Raw genomic sequence first — 23,572 nt, 5'->3', positions numbered from 1 at the left:
CTCTAAGCCGGGAGAGTCCCAGGATTTTTGATATCCGGTCCCGGTATCCAATGGCTAGGATCGTATCTTCCATTGTCGCGAGAGTTTGATCTGTGACATGGGTTGCCATATCGAAAAATAAGGACTAGGAATAGGATTCCTGCAATTAGTCCTAGGATCAGGGGAAGTCCGCCAAAAATCGAATGGACGAAATCTGGAAAAATACCCAGTATGGCTTTGAATGGTGTTAATGCCATCGAAAATACTGTCTTAAATACCTTTGAGACCCCTGTGGTATCAGAAATATTTAAGATTTCGCTCAGGATTTCCACGAAATGTACGGGGGAATTGGTTGATAATAATGTATGTATCTCTGCAGTCGTCCTTGCGACTTGTAGATCATACGTTTCTTTTGATGACGTGAGCCTTGTAGGCGTCTGAAGAAGCACTGTTTTCATTCTGCTTAAAGTGTCTATTCGAATAGAAGTAATTTTCAAACTGGGCCATGCCCTCGCCTCCCTGTCTGGAAAGGAGCTGGGGAACAAAGAACATCCACAGCACTTGACCTTCGCCGTCGTAGTGACGAGATAAGGAGTCCCGGGCATAAGACTACAACATCTGCGGTCTACAATAAGAATGTAACTCCCATTATAGAGTCTTTGAAAGAATGGTTCTATTTCAGTTGCAGGTGCGCCTTGCTGGTGACATGAAAGGTTGTATGAATTCCCTTCACAGGCTCCGTGCAAACTAATACCGTTACACAGAAGCGTGCCGCTTAGTGACATAGCACAATTGTTGCCACTAAGAAACACTTTCTGTCCTTTGTTACTGACACATGCATGTGAATAGGGCAGGTTCCAAGTTGTTTTAAGGTACCCCTTTCCCAATTTCCCGTACATGCCAGCCTGTATATATTTTTGGCAGTATTGAAACCTGAAGGTTGAGATTGGAATATTTATGATTCCGTGGATTATCCATTCACTGACAGGTCGTTCTGACATTGTCAACGGTAATCTTTCTAGTTTTTCAATGCTCAAGATTGTATAATCAGCACCCTTCTGCGCCATACCGATTTGTCTATCAGTAAGGTTAAAGATTTGGAATAGTGACGTAGTGTTGATTAAACGCCAAGGCACATAGCCTGAACGCAGATTTTGTAACGTCCAGCCAAGCTGTACGATAGAACGCAATTGTGACTGACCATGTTGTAATAACAGTAAGTCTTGCGATAATATATCGATTGCTGAAGACACAATGCTGTCCAATGAAAAAATTCTGGAGGACAGAGTCATTAACCCATTGTCCACTACAGAAAGTGATTTTTCCAAATTAATACGGTCAATTTCCCGTATTCTTTCTGCTGTCTCAATTTGAGTAACCTTCCAGGCCTCATTGTATGCTGCATATACAGAGGCTGCTATGAAACGCTTTTGACGCTGTTTGCGTGGTCCCATTATGAAATCACGCAAGTCAGCACCATCAGTAAGTAAAGTTAGGTGTTGCTTGATTTCAGGCAGTGTGGAAGTTTGTAGCCATTGAAGGCATAATTTGCCCACACTGTAGGTTGTTATTATCCCTGGGTGATGTCTTTGGGGATATCTAGGGTCTGGCCTGGTCATTTTGAAACCCTGTGTTTTATTCAGGAATCTATCTTGACAGTTATTTGTATCTGTGGGCCAGATCAACCATTGTTTCCAATCAGGATGTGTTCTGTTTTGGTTAAGTATATGGTTTATGTCTATTTCTTCATCTGTATCAGAGTTATTGCTAAACATTGTTGGCTTTGGAATAGACGGGTTATTTAAATCTTTGATTTTGGCTAAGCCAAGACAGGTGGTTTGTTGAACAGTGTCATTTAAAAATATCATTTGTTCTGGGATCATGCAGTCTCTAAACAAAGCTTCTATACCCTGTACTTGCCATTCTTTTGTGCCCCAAACACTTTTCAAATCAACATTTTTGTCCCAATAATCGAATCCAAAAGTATTCATTTTTTCAAAGAATGAATCAGAATAAATCAATTTTGTGTTGGTTATCATGGTTTTGGTCCCTGTCTTGTTTGACAATTTATAATAAAATGTTTCAGCATTACTAGTGTTAAAACCTTGAAAGTATGAATATTTGTCATAAACGGTTCTAGAGCTCCCTTTTGGAGGTGTAGCACAATGTTCCCATTGATTAAAATTTAAAACATTTCTAGGTTGTGCAGATTTATGCAAGAAATGGTTACCATAGTGGTTATAGCAATACATACTATCATAATTTGTAGAACCTTGCAAATAATCATGTTTTGTAAATTTAGCAGACATTACTAAGTCAGACATCATATTGTTTATACTTTCAAAGTCCCAATCATCAGCAAATGAGTTTGGTTTTGCAAAGTCACTCAAAGAGATCTTAATTTGGTGTGGATATTTCAGGATCTCGACCGGACCATAAATTTCATAGTCAGTGTTGTCCCAGGCTACCCCACCAGGTATTGGAATTGCTGTGAAGTTGGCTGAAGAAAGTTCTGAAGAAAGTTCTCTTTTCTCGACGTGTGAAGATGTGTGTGGTTTGAGGACCAAGTTGATGTTCTGACTTGCTGTGTCCATTTTAGCATATTTTCCCTCAATGAAGCGTCCCAAAGTAAATACCATGATGAGCCAAAGTATGAGGATAAATGCACCAAAACCCACCCAAAATTCAATCCATGGAGAAATCAGATATGTTTCTTTTAGTTGTTTCAAAAGTTCCTTCGCTTTGTCTTTAAAGGATTTTGATGATGGCTGTGTCTTTTGTTCGCTGAAACCTTCAGAGGAATCATCGAAGTTGATGAAGTAACCGGATGCAGTTCTGTCAATTGTTCCAATTGGTTCAGGATTTTTGTTTTTTGCATTTTCACTTGGTACTTCAGTATAGATTGGTGTGTCTCTGCTAAATGTCTTTATTTGGGTTTTCAGAGGTCTAAGTTCTATTGCATTGTTGCATAGTCCTTGTTGTTCTTCTGTAGGCGTTTCGAATGTGATGAGCCTCTTTGTTAGGACCTCTGTACTGGTAGCAAACCTTGGTGTTCTGCTACTTATTGGGAGTCCACTTGGCCTACTGTTTGTTATTGGCCACATGTTGTGGTTTTACCAGGTCGATGGATACAACTCGGTTCTCCTTTTTTCCAGCAAGTGGCGGTAGTACAACTGATCTTGTCCCGTTGACAGACAAGACAGGAACTGCTTTTCTGTAAGAAGGCCCAAATTCCTTCTTTACCGCGATCTTCTCCCTGACTAGATCCCCGACTTTTGGAATCCAGACAGGTCTTGCTGGGACAGGTGGTGATTCTTCAGTGGTTGTTGGCTGTTGTTTCAACTGTATGTTGCTCAGGTCTTTTCTTGTTTTGTTTAAGTCCTGCAAAATAGCCAAACGGTCTTTGACATCAAAGCTTTTTTCTATTACCACTGAAGTCTGACTATCAAGGTCAGAGATCAACATCCTAGTTCCGAATAATAATTCGTACGGACTGAATCCCTTCAGAGAATTTCTTGGCAAGTTATTTAGACTACGTTGGACACTTATTAGATGTTTGACCCACCCAGCTCCCGAACCTAATATCCTTTCTATTATAGATTGCTTTCTGTCTTGGTTTTTTCTTTACACCATCCCATACCCTCAGGAAGGAAGTGAGAAGATTCCCGCTGGGCTGTGCTCATTTGGTCATTCTTTTCCCCCCCAGGCTGGATTGCCTGAGAAAAAGAAAAAAAATGGTCGAACGTAGCATGCTCTTAGCGTATATGCCATTTAGACTCGCAAATCTTGTATAACAGTCCGGACGTCAGCCGAGTGCTGGTGATCTACATTATAAGTGGTAACTAGCCTGTATATGTTAATCGCAAGCCATTCTTTTTGCTGGTAATATTATCTGCCTTGATTTGACGAGGTATTAAACTGCTTCTCTCCCCTCTGCGATCTCTGTTGCAGTTTGGGCAGTTTTTTACAAACATGGTGTAGTGCAGGCTCATGCCTGGCCACCAGTACCGTGATTGTAAATCTTCCAGAGAATCTTTTAATTTAAGGTGTCTGTGACCCTCGCCCATGTGTGCGTCTGCGATTAACAAGTTTCTCCTGTCCATGTTTGGAATCACTCTATCCCCCACTCCAGGGATTCGAGCAAAAGGGACGGAGTTTGCATCGATTATGTATGTATAATTGAGTGGATAGTTGATCGGTAACGCTGAGCAGTCGCCTTTTGATGACGTTTTCACCGCCAGCAATGTTTCACCGTCAATGTATTTTAATGTATGCTTTTTCCGATCTACGGGAGCCGATTTAGTGGCTGCCGCTGCGGCTGTCTCAGCCAATGAATTCCCCACAACGTGAACGCCATCACGTTGATGACTCAGTGAGTGAGTCACGTGAGTCTTTGGTAGTTCTTTCTTCAAAAGAGCTACTTGTTCCCAGAGAAGTCTCTGCTTTATTGGTGCACCTGTGTCATCTTTGTAACCGTTCTGAATCCATGTCTGCAAATCCTTGTTATATGCTTTGACGCAGAAATATGAATCTGACACTATAAGTGTCGGGAATTCGCGATCCGCATTATCTAGCGCCATTTTCAAAGCTATTATTTCAGTTTGTATTTCTGAATTTGTTTCTACTGAGTGTGATTTTGTTAATAGAGGTCTTAGTTTACCTCCGTGCCACACTTCTTTTGTGATCTCACATGTGGGATTGTATGCATGTTCTCCCCAAACGGAGGGTTGAGCATGTCCGTCTGTATAGATTACACAGGCGTAATGTCGTAGAGGCAGAATGTCGATTGGCAGAGGATACGTTTTTTCATATTTTAGATTTTTTAATTCTTCTAGTTCTTAAAAGACTGTCAACCAGGCAATACTTGATAATTCATATCCTCCGTACTGGATTTTCAGATGGGCAATTCTGGATTTTTTGAAGTTGAATTTGTAACCCTCTGCAGCGAAACCAAGTATTATGGTGTTCACTCTTTTGAAGTGAGTTTCCAAGTCATCATCTGTTAAGTAAATGTCATCGACATAAGATAATGCTTCATCATCATATTGTTGTAGTAATTCTGTTACTCTCGCTGAGAATACCCCCGGGCTATTCTTGTACCCCTGGGCTAACCGACAGAATTGTTTTTGAGTGCCATTTACTGAGAAAGCTGTTAAATATCTGCTCTCTGGTGCTATGTTTTGACAAAAGAATCCGTTGGAGATGTCCAAGGTAGTTTTGTATTTTTTGCGCACTGTGTTATTCATTAGTGCAGCACTGTGTGAGTTTTGCACTGCAAAAGTTTTGCAACATGTGTTAAGGTGTCGGTAATCCAAAACTAGACGGTATGAATTGTCTGGTTTGGAGACCGGAAACAAAGGATTGTTCATTTGTGAGGTGCAAGTTTCAATCACCCCCTGGTATTCTAGCTGATCTAGTATTTCATTTACTTGTTTTTTAGCTTCTTGCTTAATTGGGTACTGCCTTTGTGCAGTTGGTTGTGATTTTAACTGGATTTTGTGAGGAGGAGAATCCTCATCCCATCCTACATGATTTTTATATAAAGCAGGTGCTAAGGCCACTGCCCACTTTCTAGCAAGTGTGTATTTTTTATGAATCGGGATTTGATTCGAGAAGGCAGGCATAATTACTTCTTCGCCATGAGGGCACTCCCTGACAAACTCTGGTGGCCAGTCTTTTTCAGCTAGAAGTATGTCATAACCCTTTGAGAGGTTATCCCAAAATAGTCCCCTTATTTTCCTAGTCTTATCTCCCTCTATACGTAATGTTATCTCGTATATTTTGTGGGGCTTGCTAACTCTGGTATCTGCAGTTTCCACTTGAAGGTATTCATTCGTGTCCACTGTCTCCAGATGATCCATAAGGACTTTGCGAGCTATGCTCACCTCTGCTGCGCTGTCTAGCATTGTCTGAGCCCACTCTCCGTTTTTCAGTTGTGTCCTCAGTATTCTCGGCATTGTTAACTACCTTGATACTGGCTACCTTCTTTTTTGGAAATTGTGATTTCTTTTTCAGTTGAGCAGGTTCCTTGTCTTTGGACTTGGCGTGCTCTTCTGATCGTCCTCTTCTTTCCGATTTCTGCGAGGAATTCTGAAAAGATTGAGAGGGACGTGTATCAATGTCTTGATATCTATCAGGTTTTTTAATATTATCCCTATTTCTAAGGTTATATCTATTCCCAGAGGGTTCACTCTGAGGTGACCTTTGTCTCGGGTTTGGAGATTTCTCTCTTCGCCTAGGAGACCTTCCTCTGGACTGGAATTTCTTTTCTTTTGGATTGGATTGTTTGTTCCCATCCCAGTTCTTTTTTGGTGAATTATTATTATTATTAAAAAACATTTTTTCTGGACTTGTAGTCAGTTGCGGTTTTACTGGTATTCCACCTAGACTATCTCTGCCTAGTTCTTCATAGGATTTTTCTATGATTCTGGCAATTTCAGCTGGTTGGTCTGCTATATCTGTCTCTTTTAACCTCTGGCGGATCGCCACGTTTGCTGCTTCACCCTTTATGTTGGCTAGTAATATAGCCGAGACCTGCTTGAAGTCTTTTAGTAATTTCATACCAAGAGTTAAAGCAGGTTCTGGACCGTATTCATCTTGAATTTGTTTTAGCACATCTGGTATTACCGAAATGGATGGAACACCGTGCGTTTTTGTGTAGATGGAAGCAAAGACTGTACCCCAAGTGTCACAGTCCTCAATGTGTGGTGCGATTCCCATTGGGAGACATATAGTCAGAATCCTGTGTTTTTCTAATGGGGTGGTGTCAGGAAACACCGCCTCTATTTGGGTAATTTTCTGTGCCAACCAGAATGGTATTTGTTCCCGTTTAGCTGGAACTTTACCTAGGCAGGATTGGATGTTCTGTGGTGTAATTTTATTTGTGTTCCCCTGGTGAGGGGTCAGCTGTGGAAGTTTAATCGCTGGCTGAATTGTTGAAGTCCGCATTACATACTGAACTAATTGTCTGTGAATTTTTAGTAGTTGTTTTAGCTGTATTAACAGCTCTGCTGCAGGCATTCTTTCGATGTCTGGATATGGTGTGTATCCGGCTAAGACCGGCCACGTTGCTCCTGGTCTTCCTAAAGGACCGAGCCTTGTAATGTGATTATTATGTTTTAGGGCGCCATCAAATAAGAGCAAATGCTCTTGGAATTTGAGTGGTACTTCCACCTCCTCGAAAGGAGTGTACTCATTAGGAGGTTCCTCTACTTTGTAATAGTGGAAGTACTTTGTTATAGTATTAGCTGCTGGAAAATGTATCCATGTATAGTATACCTCTGTCTGCCGATATTCGTGTGCCTCGATTACGAATATGACTGTGCCACCTCTAGGTGTCAGTCCATTTTCTATAAGTTTTAAGGTTATAGATCTCCTTTTGGCGACCGGAATGAGTATTATATCCGCGTCTGCTGCTTGCATGGTAGCATCAGCATCTGCTATTTCAGTAGCTAATCTAGTAACCTCTCGTTCTTCATCGCTGTCCATTTTGCTGACAGGATGGTATTATGTTTATTTGCAGATCAGGTTTCTTTATGGAAACAGAGATTAGATGCACAATATTTTGGAACACTGTTTATCCTTCAACGTTGACTTAGACCAAGAACCATACATAGGAGTTCCCTCCTGCGAGGTTTTGGAGGATATTATAACCTTTCACCCACTCCAGACGTCTTTGGAGTATTTGGGAAAAGGGGTCTGAGTGAGAAAGCACGACTGAGTTACTCTAAATGTCTTACGTTAGTTTTATCGCCCTTTCCAAACGCGTTGGGCGCCATGTAGTGTAGCTCCTATTTTCCCAATAGGCTCTGCGCATTGGAATAGTGCCTACAGCAGTAAAGGCCTAGGCCAGACGTTAACTAGGTCTACTACTGTCGATACTAGACTTAATTTTTGGGTTTGCCAGCTAAGCTCAGAGTTCGCTAGAAACTTTCTCGAATGTTCAAGGAAGGATTAACTCCCCTGATTAGACAAGAAGGGATTTAGTTTCTGACAACCATAGAACATGACAACTTTGCTCTCCCCTAATCAAGAGTCAATCTCAAGAGTCGTGTGAGCACAAGGCAATTATTTTACTCAGTCAGTACGTGCATTCTTAGTCTCATCAGAATGTAGAGAAAAGGAAGAGACGGTCGTGTTCAATAAAAGATGTTATTTATTGATCAGTCTCTTTTCTCGTACAAGAGAAATGGATCGATATTATTGCAATACTTATAGTTAAGTAAAGTGCATACATTAAAAGCAATAGTATAAAATAATACTGTAAAAACATTGATATGGTTTCTGAGCCATATGATGTTTAAAATGATTAAAATATATTTACATACACATATACATTTGACTAAACGTACTCAACTGGTGTTTCTAAATACGCCTACCCCGTGTACCTGACCTAAGTCTAATACGTGGGCGGGAATAGAAAGTTACAGTTTAAGTTAAGTTTGTTTTTGCCAAGTGAATAACTAAAGAATTCTCTAGGAGGGGTTATTCAGTTCTGTACCTGGAATTTAGGATGAATGAGGAATGGTATCTCTTTCTCTGCTCTCGATATTCCAGGCTGCCTGCGAGGGCTGCCCAGAAGCGCCGGTGCTGGGTCTCTCGGCTTGAGATAGCAGCGCGTCTCTCAGCGCGCCAGGAAGGCGGGGCTGTTGCCTGCGGGGTCTGCTTCTGCTCTCGGCTTCGGCAAGTATGGCTGCTCCGTCTTGTCACCACGCGTGTGTTTGCATAGGGCAAGGTCGGCAATATTTATACCTTAAAGGTGCCGGGATTGACGTAAGGATGGACATAGGTACGTCAATAAAGATGTCATACGACTTGCTCGTTAGCACATTCTTTACTAAAGTTCTCTGTGAAATCAAAACAATGGCCGCACGGATTATCCAGGTTGTCATAGGTTTGATTTGTTATGAGAACGTCGTATGCCTTATCAGGGGCTGGAGGAATGTCGCTTGTCTAATTAGATCTCAAGCGTTATGACCTAATCAGATAACACGTTCCTGTGCCGTAGTGTGACTGCGTCAGATAACGGTATCTGCATCATGGGGGATTTCTTGCCTCATGGGCTGACTGTTAGTTAACTAGCTAGGTAGGTTAACCAGAATATGGTCAGGAATAGGGGGATCGATTCAGAACCTATAGAAATACACGACAATTTAAGCAATCACCAGGTCACCATGACGCGTTTCGGCCGGTAGAAACTGCCTTGATCACATGATATATATATAATCAATCGATACTTCATCATTGTTAAAGAACCCTCCACCTTGATTGATAAAGTACCTATCTTCTAGGTCAAAATTGTATGCTTCCTTAAGATGATTGGGTTTAGTGTCTAGATGCGTGACTGTGTAGATGAAGGGTGATTAACTTTCATCAGCTTATTGTAAGTCTAAATACTAGCTATATATATATATATATATATATATATATATATATATATACACACATATATATATATATATACACATATATCCACGGTAAACCACTCCTTCTGGATCTCTCCGACCCATGGAAGGTGGCGTGTGCGCCGGCGGAGAAAACCGGCAAAGTTCACTGTAGTCCCAAAACAAAGTTCAGTAAACACGCTCTCAGTGAAGAAAAGGGAGAGTACCAATGCGAGTAAAGTGCGGTTTAATCACAACGCGTTTCGCCAAACAAATGGCTTGATCACGTGATTGAGTGCTTGTTGTACAAAGGTTAAGTAACCTCAACAGAGTGTAAACATAAACATAGGACTGCGGTAGGAGGGCAGACATTACTGAAAGGTCAGGCATAATCAGGCAAACAGCGCGCGGTAAAAGAATAACATAAAATGCATAAGTAATGAACATAATTCATGATATCCCCGCTGAAACTGTTGTAAAAAATGAATAAATGAAGAGATAACTGCTCTCAAACATCAGCCTGCTATGAACAGCATATTATCGCATAAATGCACACTCAAAGCATGTAATAAATAATATTACAAGAAATGGCAATAGCGTGTCAATGCATGTACTGAAATGAATGATGATTCACATAATAATGCCAAGATGATAATGGCCTCTCAGTGCATGCATGGCCTGAAAAAGATCCAAATGATTGCGAGGCAAGCCTGTGTCCAACCTGGTAAGATTAGACACAAGACAGTACAAATTAGACACGGAAACATGCTTGCCCCCTTGGACATAGGTATGTCCTGAATCGTGGCGCAGTGCCAGGCAGCTGGGTTCAGAAATTGTCATAAACAAAGTGTCTGTACATACAGGGCAAGTGCCCAAGTCCTGAAATGATGCCCTTACTGTACGAAGTCAATCAGGTGCCCTCACGTGCCGCTCTCACGTCAAACAAGCAAACCAGTGCCCCCGTGTGCAGGAAACAGGAGAAGGGGAGAAGTCCCGTGATCGTGAAATATAAGTGAAAAAGGGGCCCCTTCTCGTGTGTTTCTGTAAATAAAACAAACAAAAATGCAAGTAAGTATAATCAATACAACTAGCCATGCTGAAAGCATGAATAACATTAAAAATCAGTTATGGAGGAACTGATTATTCAGAGAGAGGATCCTAAAAGGAGGAAAATGGTTAAAAATATATATATATATACAGTTCTCACAGCATGTCATGTAAAGAAAAAGACACCAGGGCCCTGGTGTCAAACGGGGTGGGTGGTAAGCACTAGATTAGTGCTTGAGATGTACTGATAGATCCTCATTCTCATTCAAACCCCCCGGGGTTTTGGTTTGGAAATCAATGATGAGTTTGGACTCCGTTTGACGCAATTTCAGGACTCTATTTCCCCCCCTGGGATTCTTGGTGACTTGTTCCAGGATGATGTACCTTAAGTCCCTCACATTCGAGAAATGGGATTCTCTAAAATGTCGGGCCACCGGATATTTGGGATCAAAATTAGTAATATACACATATATATATATATATATATATAATATATATACCTCACTCGATAGATTCCTTGTACCGTGAATAAAACCCCTTGCATACACTCCTATATATATATATACTCATACACAACAAGAATATTCTGAAGTTGTATCATTTTCTAGCTTCCCATGCCCTAATGAGAAGCAACCCAGAATTGTTGTAACTCAGTCTGTAATGTATTCTATGTTTCTATAGGTATTTATTTATTATATATATTCACCCAACTTTTCTAATTAGCTCAAGTTCATTTTCTTTGAACAGAACCTTTGGTCCGAATACTTGCTTCAATTATAAACTGTCCTATATATATATCATGAATATTACATTTCTCAAAGTGAAACATGAGCCAAGCTCAAGGTCCAGGCTCCCGCAACATTGTAGCTCGATTGCCTAGGTTGGACACGGTGAACTGAGAGGCATGTTCTACCTGCTGTCATCTATTGTATAGTGTACTGGTGCAAAGCCTTGTACCAGGTGGTGCAGAATTCAGTATCTACCGCCAGCCTTTTCTTGATTGTAATGAAGTCTGAGCAAATGGTTTTGTAGTACTATACCCTTGCTGAAACCTGAATGGTAAGCCGTAAAACAATGCAGGGTTGAATCCCAACCAAGGCACACCAATGTGAGAAGCTGGCCTGGTGTATGATGTACACTTATGTAAGTGAACACATTGCACCAGTCCAGGCAACCCATATGGTGATTTCAAAGAGGCCTTAGACAACCTTAGAAAGCTCTCTAAGTGGTAGCTGTGGAGAGCAGCCTTCAGGCTTAGTTTTTGTTCTTCCATAATGCAATCTTATTGTATAGATTAAGTGAAAAAGAACCACACAAAGTAGTTATAAAAATATTTGCACACAATACTTTAGGAAAGAAATACACAGTAGCCCGGGGGTGTGGGGGAGAAACAAACCATATACTCAGAAAGTGGTATAAGAATCACAGCTGGAGTCAAGACAGTGCTGAGAGGACGTAGAAGTGCTGGGGAAACAAAGGAACCACCCAAGGTAAGTAGATAGGGACCCCGCGGAGAGCGTGTGCAGTGTGGAAACATGACTGCGTGCTCCGTACAACTCTACGTATAAGTCGAGGTTGGATTTTTAAAGATTAAGGACCCTTCCTAACGGAACCTGAAGAAACCCTGTGGAAGACAGAAGGTTGGAGATCCACCCCACCCGTGGATACCCTAGTACCCACGTTACCTACACCAGGGAAGCCGGGTGCATACGTGTGAAGTGGTGTCGGAAACCGCAGTCAAACCCAATGGAGGACTTCAGGAAAGTGCCGCTGCTGAAGAAGGAGAAAGTGTCCGGTTGAATCTGAAGATGGATTCTTGATGAGAGGTACCTGCAGGCAGAGGGGACAGAGTCTATGTCACTCAGGAGTGACCAGGAGACTTGGAAGACGGATGTCCTCCGATTTTGGGTGCTGCAGGATGGATGGCAGTGGCCTTGACTCTGCAGCTGTGATGACCAAGCTATGCTGAGGAAGACCAGGAGCCATGCACGAACTGTCCCACGAAGGATGTCGAGTGCTGAGGGGTTGGTGTCTGGCGGGAGCTCGAACAAGCCTTGGCAAAGGCAAGCCATGCAGGAATCAAAGAAGGAGCAACGTCGGTACCAGCAAGGTCCAGGGAACACATCAAAGGCAGGGGTGTCAGGGCAGGCTCAGAGCAAACAGGGGAGCCCAAGAGAAGCAAAGGTGACCCTCAAATGGACCCACAGGCCGGAGGCACACTAGTCGCAAGAGGATCTCATGCAGCTTACCAAAAGATGCAGGCCACGCTGCACACTATTTGGTGTGGCTGAAGATTCAGGTCACAGGAGATGCTCGAGGTTGGGGCTACTTGGAGCCTGAAGATCTTCTTGGAATGAAGTCAACAAGCCTTTTCAACTGCAAGTTGACGCGGTGCACAGGGGTCCGGTTATTGTAACCCCAACGAGGAATACTGGCCTGAAACTCGGTGAGAGGGTAGAGCAGACCTCAAGAGCTGTGGAAAACCACCGCCTGTGTTTCAGAGCCGTTCGGAGTCCAGAGGAGCTCAGGATCAGCAGACCGGTCGACTTAGTTGCAGTGCGGGACCCCCACAGTCGGCATAGTGCCTAGCTACGCCACTGCTCCATAGGCTGTAGGGGTATCCTGCTCATGCAGGAGCACCCTCTCACTCCGAACCAATCACCCTGCCTTCAGGATTGCTAAGGCCTACTATAGTGGTGACTTATAGGTTTTAAGTGAAATGACCTATATCTTTAGTAAGTGGTGATAGCACCAACTTGCACAGGCTGCAATGGCAGGCCTGCAGTTCCCTTTTGCATGGTCTCCCATGGGTGGCATAATGCATGCTTCCGCACATGGGGGACCTCTGGGGTACCTATGCCCTGGGTACCTTATTACCATATACTAGGGATTTATAAGGGTTCTCCAGTATCCAATCTGGGATGCACCTAAGTACTCAATACAACAGATTAGGGATAAAGCAAATACACTGGGGTTCTGATTAGCAGGATCCCAGTCAGACTAGTCAAATAATGCTTAGCACCAGGCAAAAAGTGGGGGTAACAATATACGTAGATCCTACTTTCTTTCAGAAAACAACTGCAGAATGTCATGCCTCACCTGTCTGCCTCCAGATGTTTCTGTGTGCTGCACCAGAAACCATAGGTCTTGGTGTAGCCATTCTTGTCAGTTGAAAATTGCCTGATGTCTTCAGCGCAACACGATCCACTAGCTAAACTGCCAAACTGTTTAACCGAAATATGTTTTAACATTCAAATCACGAACTTAAGATTGAACTGGGTATTTTACTAACCCTTTAAACCTGCCAGCACAGGCTGGCTAAAAGTAGTGGATTTTTTTGCCATTACATTTGGGCCTTGCCCTCCGTTTTATTTCTTTACATATTCTTTTAATTTTTATTTACATTTGTTATTGTTACACGTTCTGCCTTTGTGATGTATATTAAAGGATTATGTGGGATAGAGTTATAAAGTTGGTCTTTACATTATTGCAAGTCAAAGATTTTTCTGCAGATTTGTATTATTCATCAATTATACGTCCGTACACTCACCTCATTTCTTTGCTGCAGGCAGGCTGCTCTGGGCCTCCGAAGAGAATGGGACAGAATGTGTTGCCCAGGGCCAGGATGGCATGGGCAGATGTGCAGGACAATGGCAACCGGAGGTGAGGCCAGTTAGTAGCCTTAGGCTTCTGCATGTCTCTGTGCATCTTAGTTTCTGCATGCACCTCTTTGACATCCCTATAAAGACTGTTTACCCTTGTGGCCAGGGACACCATTTTGCCATCACTTAACATAGTGCCTGGGTATACATCTTTCACACCCCACTGTCAAGCCTGTATGTATTTCTCTGTGACACCAGTTGGACTTCTGCAAAAACAACAGTTGATGGACAGATAGCAGAACAATGTCATACATTCACCCCAGTACAGAGATCTGGGCCTAAATCCATCGTTTTTCTGCTCACCAAGCCACCCCAGTTCAGACATGGCCATATGCAAATCAGCCTTGACCCTGTGCCTCATGGGAACAGTCCAGCCCGAACTGCCAAGCCATGTCTTCCCTGAACCGGAATCAAGCATCCTAGGATCGGTTTCTGGCTATCAGTTGTCATCAGCCAGGATAGCTTGACTCCAGTGGCGTGGAGGGCACGGGACTCATGTCTGAGCATACCCGTCCCACTTGGGGTGACAAATGCAAAAACAACAGTTGATGGACAGAATGCAGAACAATGTCATACATTCACCCCAGTGCAGAGATCTGGGCCGAAATCCATTGTTTTTTTGCTCACCAAGCCACCCCAGTTCAGACATGGCCATATGCAAATCAGCCTTGACCCTGTGCCTCATGGGAACAGTCCAACCTGAACTGCCAAGCCATGTCTTTCCTGGACCGGAATCAAGCATCCTAGGACCGGTTTCTGGCTATCAGCCGTCATCAGCCAGGATAGCTTGACTCCAGTGGTGTAGTGAGCACGGGACCCATTGTCTGGGCATACACTTCCCACATAGGTCCCAGGATGCTTGTTTCCGGTCCAGGGAAGACATGGCTTGGCAGTTCGGGCTGGACTGTTCCCATGAGGCACAGGGTCAAGTCTGATTTGTATATGGTCATGTCTGAACTGGGGTGGTGTGGAGTGCAAAAAAACGATGGATTTAGGCCCAGATCTCTGTACTGGGGTGAATGTATGACATTGTTCTGCATTCTGTCCATCAACTGTTGTTTTTGCACCAGTTGGACGTCTGTCACCCTATATCACCCTAGTGCCTGGGTACCTCACTGAAGCCCCTAACCCTCTTGCCTGGGTGTGATATCTCTTATCTCTGAAGCCCCTTGCAGAAATGTCTCTATTGACTTACTTCTTGAAACCTGTCACTCTAGTGACTGGTTAAACTCCTCTCTGCACAACAGTTTTTCTGACACCCTGAGGCAGAGTGTTGATGAACTCCCTCCGATCACTTTTTTTAACAGAAAACCGTCTCTGGGGTCTAGTGGGCTTTCTGCCTCCCAGCAGGGCAGATTGGAGTTAAAGACCTCTTATCTTCCCCCCTCCCCCACCCACTGGCGGACAGAAAGACTGTTGAGAACATATTGGAGGTAGAGGCTAGGCCCGACGTGTGAGCTGGCCACCCCCGTACCTTGTAGTAATAAAAAAACACCCTGGTGTCTAGTGGGCATTCTGCCTTACCATGGAGGCAGATTGGGGCTAAAGAGCTCTTATCTACCCCCGGGAGGGGCCAGAAAGACTGCTGCAGTCATTTGAGGGGTGGGGCTAGGACAGATGGGCCTCCACCACCCATTCTGCGCAAACAAAACCCATCTGACAAGCTCATTACAGGAAGCAGAGCACGCCACTGCAATTTTGTATTTTAAACTCGCACTGATCTCGCACTGATCTTTTAGCTTTTACTCAGCCAGGGTTGGGGACATTGTTTTTTCACCTATTTGCGCGTGCTGATATTAGGCAGCTCTCCGGTCCACCGCAGCCAGTTGGTAGGCTGTTTGAGTGGAGAGAGTGTGCCTGGCTCATTTCCGGCTAGATACCGGCTGCCATTGCAGCGGTTAGCGTTCCAGCTCAAAAGGCTCAGGCGACTACAAATCTGATGCATTTGCAGCCGCGCCAAAGGCCAGCCCGTCTGCGCCCTTCAGCGCCTGAACGCTGCCGGCTACTAGGAGATGCTGCCCATTTGTGACCTGGTCCATCATGCCTGTAGGTTAGTATATTCAAGGGAGAGACTGATGCAATTGGGACAGATGGTCCCGCATTGTTTGGAAGGGAGGCACACGCTGCGGCAGTTACCCTGGGGTCCGACCAGACAGGACACCAAATGGCCCGCGTCCAGGCTGTTGAGAGGGGGAAGCAGACAGGAGAGAAATCATCAGTCCCCTTAAAGGGACTCTATCTAAACGTGCAATCTCTTTCCAAACATGTGGCGGAAATTTGGGAGCCATTGTATGACACCAATCCGGACATATGTCTATTTATAGAAACCTGGCTAAATCATGAGGCTACTCCCACGCTAGCAATGGAATTTCCGGCAGACTATTCTGTTGTGCGTATAGACAGAGTAGGCAAGAGAGGTGGAGGTCTGGCTATTGTAATATGCCCTCAATCCCACGTTACGATCCTGGACACGGTCTCCTACCCCAATCTAGAGCTAATTATTTTCAGAGTGCAGCAAGCAAACATCACTGAATTGACAGGGGCATCAGTCTACCATCCTCTGGGAGGTAATAAAGGAGAATTTTGCATATCTCTTTAAGAAAGGTTGGCCCCTTTTCTACTACAGGCAACTAAGTTTTTACTAATAGGGGATTTTAACCACCATCTGGAGGCTCATACAAACAAGGAATCGCCAAGTTTGCTTGTAGCCATGGAATCTTTGGAGCTTTTCTTCAAGGTAACCAGCCCAACCCACCAGGCAGGCCATGTGTTGGATGCTATCTTTTCGAATATGGCAGACTTAAAAGTAGATCCCCCTTTAGAGGTAGATTGGAAAGACCACTTAGCTCTACGATTTTTTTAGATGCCGCTAAAGTCATCTGCGCGTTTGCAACCTCACACAGAATTACGTAGAGCTTGGAAAGAGGTAACTGCCTCTGCGTTCAGTAGGATCTACACCCTTCCTGGATCATTGAGCAAGAGCGACTGTAATCTGGCCTTAGAGTCATTTGAAGCCTCAATCACAGATGCCCTTGACATGATTGCTCCTGTGAAGATGGTAAGATCTCAGGTGAGACTAGCCCCTGCCCCATGGTACACAGCCACACTAAAAAAGGAGAAGGCCTTATGTAGATCACTAGAAAGAAGGTGGAGAAAGTCCAAATTAGTAGCAGTTGAACGTTGTTATTGTGAGGCCCATAGAACTTATCTAAACAGCTGTAATGTTGCCAGGAGAGCTCATCTAGGCACCCGGATTATGGAGGCCAAAGACTCATCACAGGAGCTTTTTACAATTCTAAGAGAGTTTACAAGCCCGCGAGCCAATAACCCGCTCCCGCCGGCAACGCAGGAGTTCTGTGATCATCTAGCGTCTTATTTTACCGTTAAGATTGACACCATTTATCGCTCCTTTGGAACAGTAGAGGACTCAAATGAGAGTCAGTCTCTTAAGACAATACCTGGCTTGCCGAGTCTAGAAAAGTTTCCCATCATCACGGGAGAACAGGTGGTTGCCTTACTGGCCAAGGCTAAATCAGAATCGATTTTAGACCCCTTGCAACCAAGGGCCATGAATGAGCTTGCCCCCATTCTGGCAGATACTCTGGCAGACATATGCAAAATCTCCCTAACTACAGCCACCTTTCCACATAACTGGAAAGTGGCACGTATTAAACCTCAAAATTATGGAAACAATAATTAATCAACATCTCTCAATTTACTTTGAACAGAATAAGATCCTGGACCACTCTCAGTCAGGCTTTTGGTCCTCTTACAGCACGGAGGCCCCCCTGCTTGAAGTTACGGATACGCTTAGGATGTCGCTCGACAGAGATGCTCCAGTCATGCTAGTGCTGCTGGATTTGTCGGCTGCTTTCGACACCATCTCCCACCGCATTCTGTAGGGCAGGCTGCGAGAGATTAGTGTTGGAGGCCTAGCCTTGAAATGGATTCAGAGTTATCTCTCTGATAGAACCCAATCTGTTCAGCTCGATGCTTATGTGTCTCCTACAGCTGCAGTGGACAAGGGGGAACTGCAGGGCTCTATTTTGAGTCCTACGTTATTCAATCTATATGTGACCCCCTTGGCCTCAATCATCAGGAACTGTGGGTTTGAAACCATATCCTACGCTGATGATACGCAGCTGATGGTTCACGAAACGAAAGCTAAGTTTTCAAAGTGCATGATCAAGATAGCGGTTTGGATGAAGAGGAACTTTTTACAACTAAATTCTTTAAAAACAGAAATTCTCCTGTTTGGCAAGGCTGTGGATCTGTGGTCCTCAGACTGGTGGCCTTCAGAGTTGGGAGAGGCCCCCTCCCCGAGAAGTTGGGCGAAGAATCTTGGGATAAAGATTGATGATCAGCTTTCAATGGAGGAGCAGTTGAAGACGCTTACAGGCTCCCATTTCGGGACCATGCGGATGTTGAGAAAGATCTTCCCATGGATCCTGCTCAGCACCAGGAAGACCCTGATTCAGGCGCTTTTAATTAGTCGCCTTTACTACGGTAATTCCTTGCTGGTAGGAATCAGGGAGGACCTATTATCCAAACTACAGGTTGTGCAAAATACAGCTGCCCGTCTTGCCATGGATAAACCAGCCCGAACCCCCTCCTACGCCAATTACATTGTCTTCCAGTCAAGAAACGGGCCACCTTTAAGCTGTTGTGCCTGGTCTTCAGGTCTCTGCACGGACTGGGACCGGTCTATTTGACTAATAAACTTAAATAGTACTGATAGAGCGCGCGGGTCACCTGACCAATAATTTCGCCGCTTCGGGCCCATATATTTCAAATCACCATATACATTGATCAGATGACCTCACGATCTGCTATCAGATATTTGTGAGTTCCTTTCGTTATTCTTCAGCGTACCCGACTTACCATCCACCGACACGGGTATCTATGACCACAATGGATCAGGGAGCTAGCTGTAAAAGGAAAGGCAGCAAAATACAAACCCAACAAAATAATATTCAATACCTTTTGTAAAATGACCACGGACAACTGGAAGTTTTAAAGTCTTTATCTAATTTAGTAAAATTCAGAAATCATCAAATTCACAGTAATTAAGCAATCGATAATCAGAAGAACAGAAAGTACATAGCTGAATAGCAAATAAGTCAGAGCAACCATTTATAAACTAATGGAACCAGGACACACTTAAATGAAGGATTCAAAACTAGAATATTTGAGATGAATCACTAAAGATGGGATAGGCTTTGATTAGGACTAGTATTCTAGATTTATTTCAAGGGAATAAGACAGGCGTTCGGGACTTTTATATCTATAGGAGAGTCTATGAAGAGAGACACGCTATGCTTTAAGGCAAAAGTTCTTTAGACAGTTTAAGTAAGGAGGTTCTAAACCATATCACGAAATGACAAACTGCAATGCAAAATATAATTTCTATCAGGTAGGGTAACATAGGAACACGTTATGGAACAAATGCAAATGACTTTATGATTCAATGGTTGCGGAAAAGCATGGAAAATTAACATATGCAAAGGTATGTCTTTATTAAAGCAAAAGACAGAAATATAGGAAGGTGCAGTTTCAGGAGATTCCGAGTAATATTTACCTAGACTGGTGTGGAAACCAAACCCTGGCCACGGGTCAGTTAAGGACAGGAAACCCTCAAGGAAGGATACCCCTCAATGGACAGCAGGTGCAGAATGGACACCCAGGACAGGACAGGAAGACCCTCAGATTAGGAATCAGGACAGGACCTCTCGGACAGGACCCTCAGGACAGGACCAGCACCCGCAGTTCGGAAGCAACGCCTGCGCTCCACCCTCTCTGCAGCTATCGATCAAGACCCCGATTGGGTCAGCGAACTCCCAGCAAAGTGCTCCGCCAGCACTTTAAGGTTTAGTAAAACCTTAGTCTATGGTCAAATTTCGGTCAGAGTGCTCCGCAGTACTCTGTATCTTCAGTCACCTATTGAGTGCGTTGGGTCAGTGACAGGTCAGCTAAACCAGACAAGTCGGACAATTTCCCTAGGTGAACCCAGGGGAGTTATACTGTTTTGGGACGGTGTACCACCCCCCAATGTTGCAAAGTGTCAGAGTCCCTCAATTTGGATTGGTCCTAAGGTAGGCTTTGGGTAACACACCAATCAGAATAGACTATTTGGAGGCCTAATTTACATCTCTGGGTACCGCCTAGCGAGATTGGGGTTCCCATGAGAAAGACCAGTGGAATACAATGAATTGTTAACAATTGTTTCAATATGGGTACACATGACTCCGTCCTGCTGGGTCGCAGGTCATTTTCTCAGGAGCATCTTGCCCATCTCTGCCAGCTGGCTGAGTTCCACTGTCCAATGTTGCCACCTTTCAGTGCACCACGAGTCTGCGCAGAAGAGACCTTCAATATGGCTCCCAACCGGTTCGGACCCCCATTTCCCGCAGTACATGAAAAGTAAGCGAGAACAAATTAATACATAGAAATAAACGTATGTAAACACATCATTGGGTTTGTACTTTAAACTTATCATTATAAAAATATACTATGCAATTGAAATGTTAGCAACATATACACGCTCACAAGAGCATTACCATGTTATTCACGAAAGCTGTGTATTACGCATGCGCACTCTTTCCCACCAAAACTTATAACTACGCCAGGTCACGTGAGTGTGACTGACGCATGCACAGAAGAACTTTTCAAGCGGCGGCCATGTTTTAGAGACATGGATTAGTTGTATTAGAAAACACATACGTAAGCTTCCTCTACCTCGTTCGAATATAAAAAATAAAAGATTAGTAAGACGTACAATTTATTAATTGATTACACACGGGCGAGGTTCATGACTCGAGCAAGTCGCGCTGCGATGCTTGCTCTATCAATCCCCTCTTTGATGATATTTACTATCATCACAAAAATAATGGAACCAGATGCCAACTTCTCACACCTTATACAACTCTATCTCTTCCAACAAGCGATTTAGCTTCTCTTTCTCATTTTTGGTAGGGTGAGAATTTTTCACCCTTTTGTATATCTGATTATTCATTTCCTCTAATTCAAGCTCATCCACACTTCGTTTCACTCCTCTTGCATTCACTTGATGCTTTCTGGTGTGCTTACGACATTTGCAACAGACAAATATGAAAAATAGGATAAGACCTATAATTCCAATTGGCATCAGTACCTTGAACAATAAGCTTTTACCTAAGCTAGCAAGCCAATGACCTACATTTGAGAGACCATCTACCAGTCTCTTCCAGGCACTGTCAACCTCGAGTGGTTTGAGTTCCCTTTCCAAATTAGTAATGTTTTTCACATATCTTTTGAGCTGCACACTTTTGTCCGGAATATAAGTGCAACAATGTTGCGCCTTCAACATCCGGCAGACTCCGCCCTCTTTTGCTAATAAGGTATCAAGAGCAAGTCTGTTCTGCAAAACCATTGATCTGATCGCAACCATTTCGGTATTGACCAGCAGAAATCCATGAGCTGTGTCAGTAGACAACACATCCACTATGGTGGACAATTTGCAAATTCTGTGAGTGTTCAGAACCACTCCCACTCCAGGTATCAGTGCACTAAAAATACTACCCATTATTTCACCTACGCTTTCTCTTTTACTACGCACTAAGCCATTAGTATTTTCATTGCTTCCAGCAACTTCATTCACATGGTATATTTTCGGGAAGACAATGCCAAAGTAGCAGCTTCCATACCAGTGATCCGGCAATTTGAAATAAGCCTTGTCTCCACATATATAATAAATTCCAGGAAACACAGGCTCTGACCCATTTTTGAAACCCCATCCTCCAATTACCTTGTAATTATGTTCACATTCACTGGAACCAATGAAAATGTTATTATAATAGCTAGTCTTCTCGCGGTGAAGACATAGCTTTCCTTTCTTTTCAAAATCCAGCAACAGAGCAGGACCCGCCCCACCATTTGAGGTGCCATCCATGTTTTCAGCCCATTTTGGTGTTTTCTGTCTTTCGTCATCTGCCTTTCTTTGTATTTTTATTCTCCTCTTCTCTGCTATGTTCAGGAACATCTTTTCCTGCTCACGCAAAGAACAGGTCAAGTTATCTCTGTGTGCGTCACCTATGTCTATATTACCTATAGTCAGAAAGTATTCGCCCATGTAGCGAGTAACGTCACTTTTAGTATGTACAGGATTTAAGTTCCCACGTATAGGAAGTTCAGAAAAGATCACGTCATTGTTTGAGTAATAGTACTGTAATGGTCCTCTTTTGTAAAATAAGCTTGCTAAAATGCTACAGGAAATTCCATAGGTCAAGGGCAGGTGATGGTATGTCACGCCTTCAGCCACAGAAGTAGGTAGCTTCATGCAGACATAGCAATCTTCAATTTCCATAGTCTCTACATAGTGTATTAACAAGTTTGCGAAAACATTTAAATGCGTTTTATTATTTACTCCATGATAATGTAGTCCTCCCTCATCTGATGCTTCTAGGTCTCGTTTTGTTTGTCTGAGTGCCCTCTCAGTTTCAGTTTCAGTTTCAAAACTTTATTCGGTTAAAATACAAATAACCATAAAAGTAGCAAACAAATACAACAGGCTACAATGATTGCAACTCTAAAAATAAGTGTTCAGTGAGGGAGATCAATAGATTAAAATTTAAACCATTTCTCTATCCATTTGTTTCCGTAAATGAAACACAGTTTTTAAAAATTTTAAAACCACAGTTACAGTTAAAACCGTGTCCATTCTCTGGACCTCTAAAAAAGCTGGGCGGCAATTGGTTAAATTCATTTCTTTTAGAAAAGGGACAATGATTTCAATACGAGAGGCTCTATAAAATCTGCAAAAGAAAAGGATATGAATATCCGATTGTTGTGAGAAGCCATCACATGGGCAAGTGGGCAAAATGCGGGTCCATAGGTTCATACTAGGAAAGGACACCAGTCTAAAATATATACAAAATCTAAATCGAGTTAAAAGAAAACGATCATAGTTTGAGGTGGGCAGGGAAAGATATGGCTGTACAGTCTTAGTCTCACATAGAGTAAGGTGGTGGGATTGTACAGAGTGTTTCAAAGTTTCAACTCTCCTCCTCTTGTCCTCAAGATGGTCCAGGCAGAGGGCTTTCAATGTGCTCCTTGAGATGCTGTCCATTGTAGATGGATCCGAAAAATAAGAAAAGCACCCCAAGTCAGTTAGGAAGCACTTAACATATCCCAACCACTGTGATCTCTCCACGTGCTCCAGGCGAAGGGTGTCCTGTAACAGAGCCCGGTTCATAGTACATTCATTTGTAGTCCAAACCCTGTGCTCTCTCATGTCTTGCTACACTTTGTGTTGTTAGTTCTTCAGTCTCTGTATTTTCAATCTCAGTAGGGTCAATATTATTATTTTTGCTCACCGCAAAAGGAATGAAAACTGTTAGTCCTATCCAAACTAATATCACTATAACTATACTACATACACATACCTTGCAGCATGTTTTACAACGGCTGCAACTAGGTCTACCATTCATGTTTGAATCAGACATTTTGGCTCAGAAGAAGTTTCTC

At 43.3% G+C, this 23,572-nt stretch overlaps 1 protein-coding gene across 2 annotated transcripts in view; it reads left to right on the top strand.

The window, feature by feature from the left end:
• NLRX1 (NLR family member X1) overlaps positions 1 to 23,572 on the top strand; it is a 189,389-nt gene that overhangs the window by 80,514 nt on the left and 85,303 nt on the right. For both annotated transcript variants that reach the window (XM_078682186.1, XM_078682185.1), the window contains exon 4: positions 13,978 to 14,072. In XM_078682186.1, coding sequence (XP_078538312.1) covers positions 13,978 to 14,072 — 95 coding nt within the window. The remainder of the gene's footprint in view (positions 1 to 13,977; positions 14,073 to 23,572) is intronic.

Source organism: Lissotriton helveticus, chromosome 3_1, assembly GCF_964261635.1.
Source record: "Lissotriton helveticus chromosome 3_1, aLisHel1.1, whole genome shotgun sequence".
NCBI lineage: Eukaryota > Metazoa > Chordata > Amphibia > Caudata > Salamandridae > Lissotriton > Lissotriton helveticus.
This window is presented reverse-complemented; position numbering and strand designations above follow the sequence as displayed.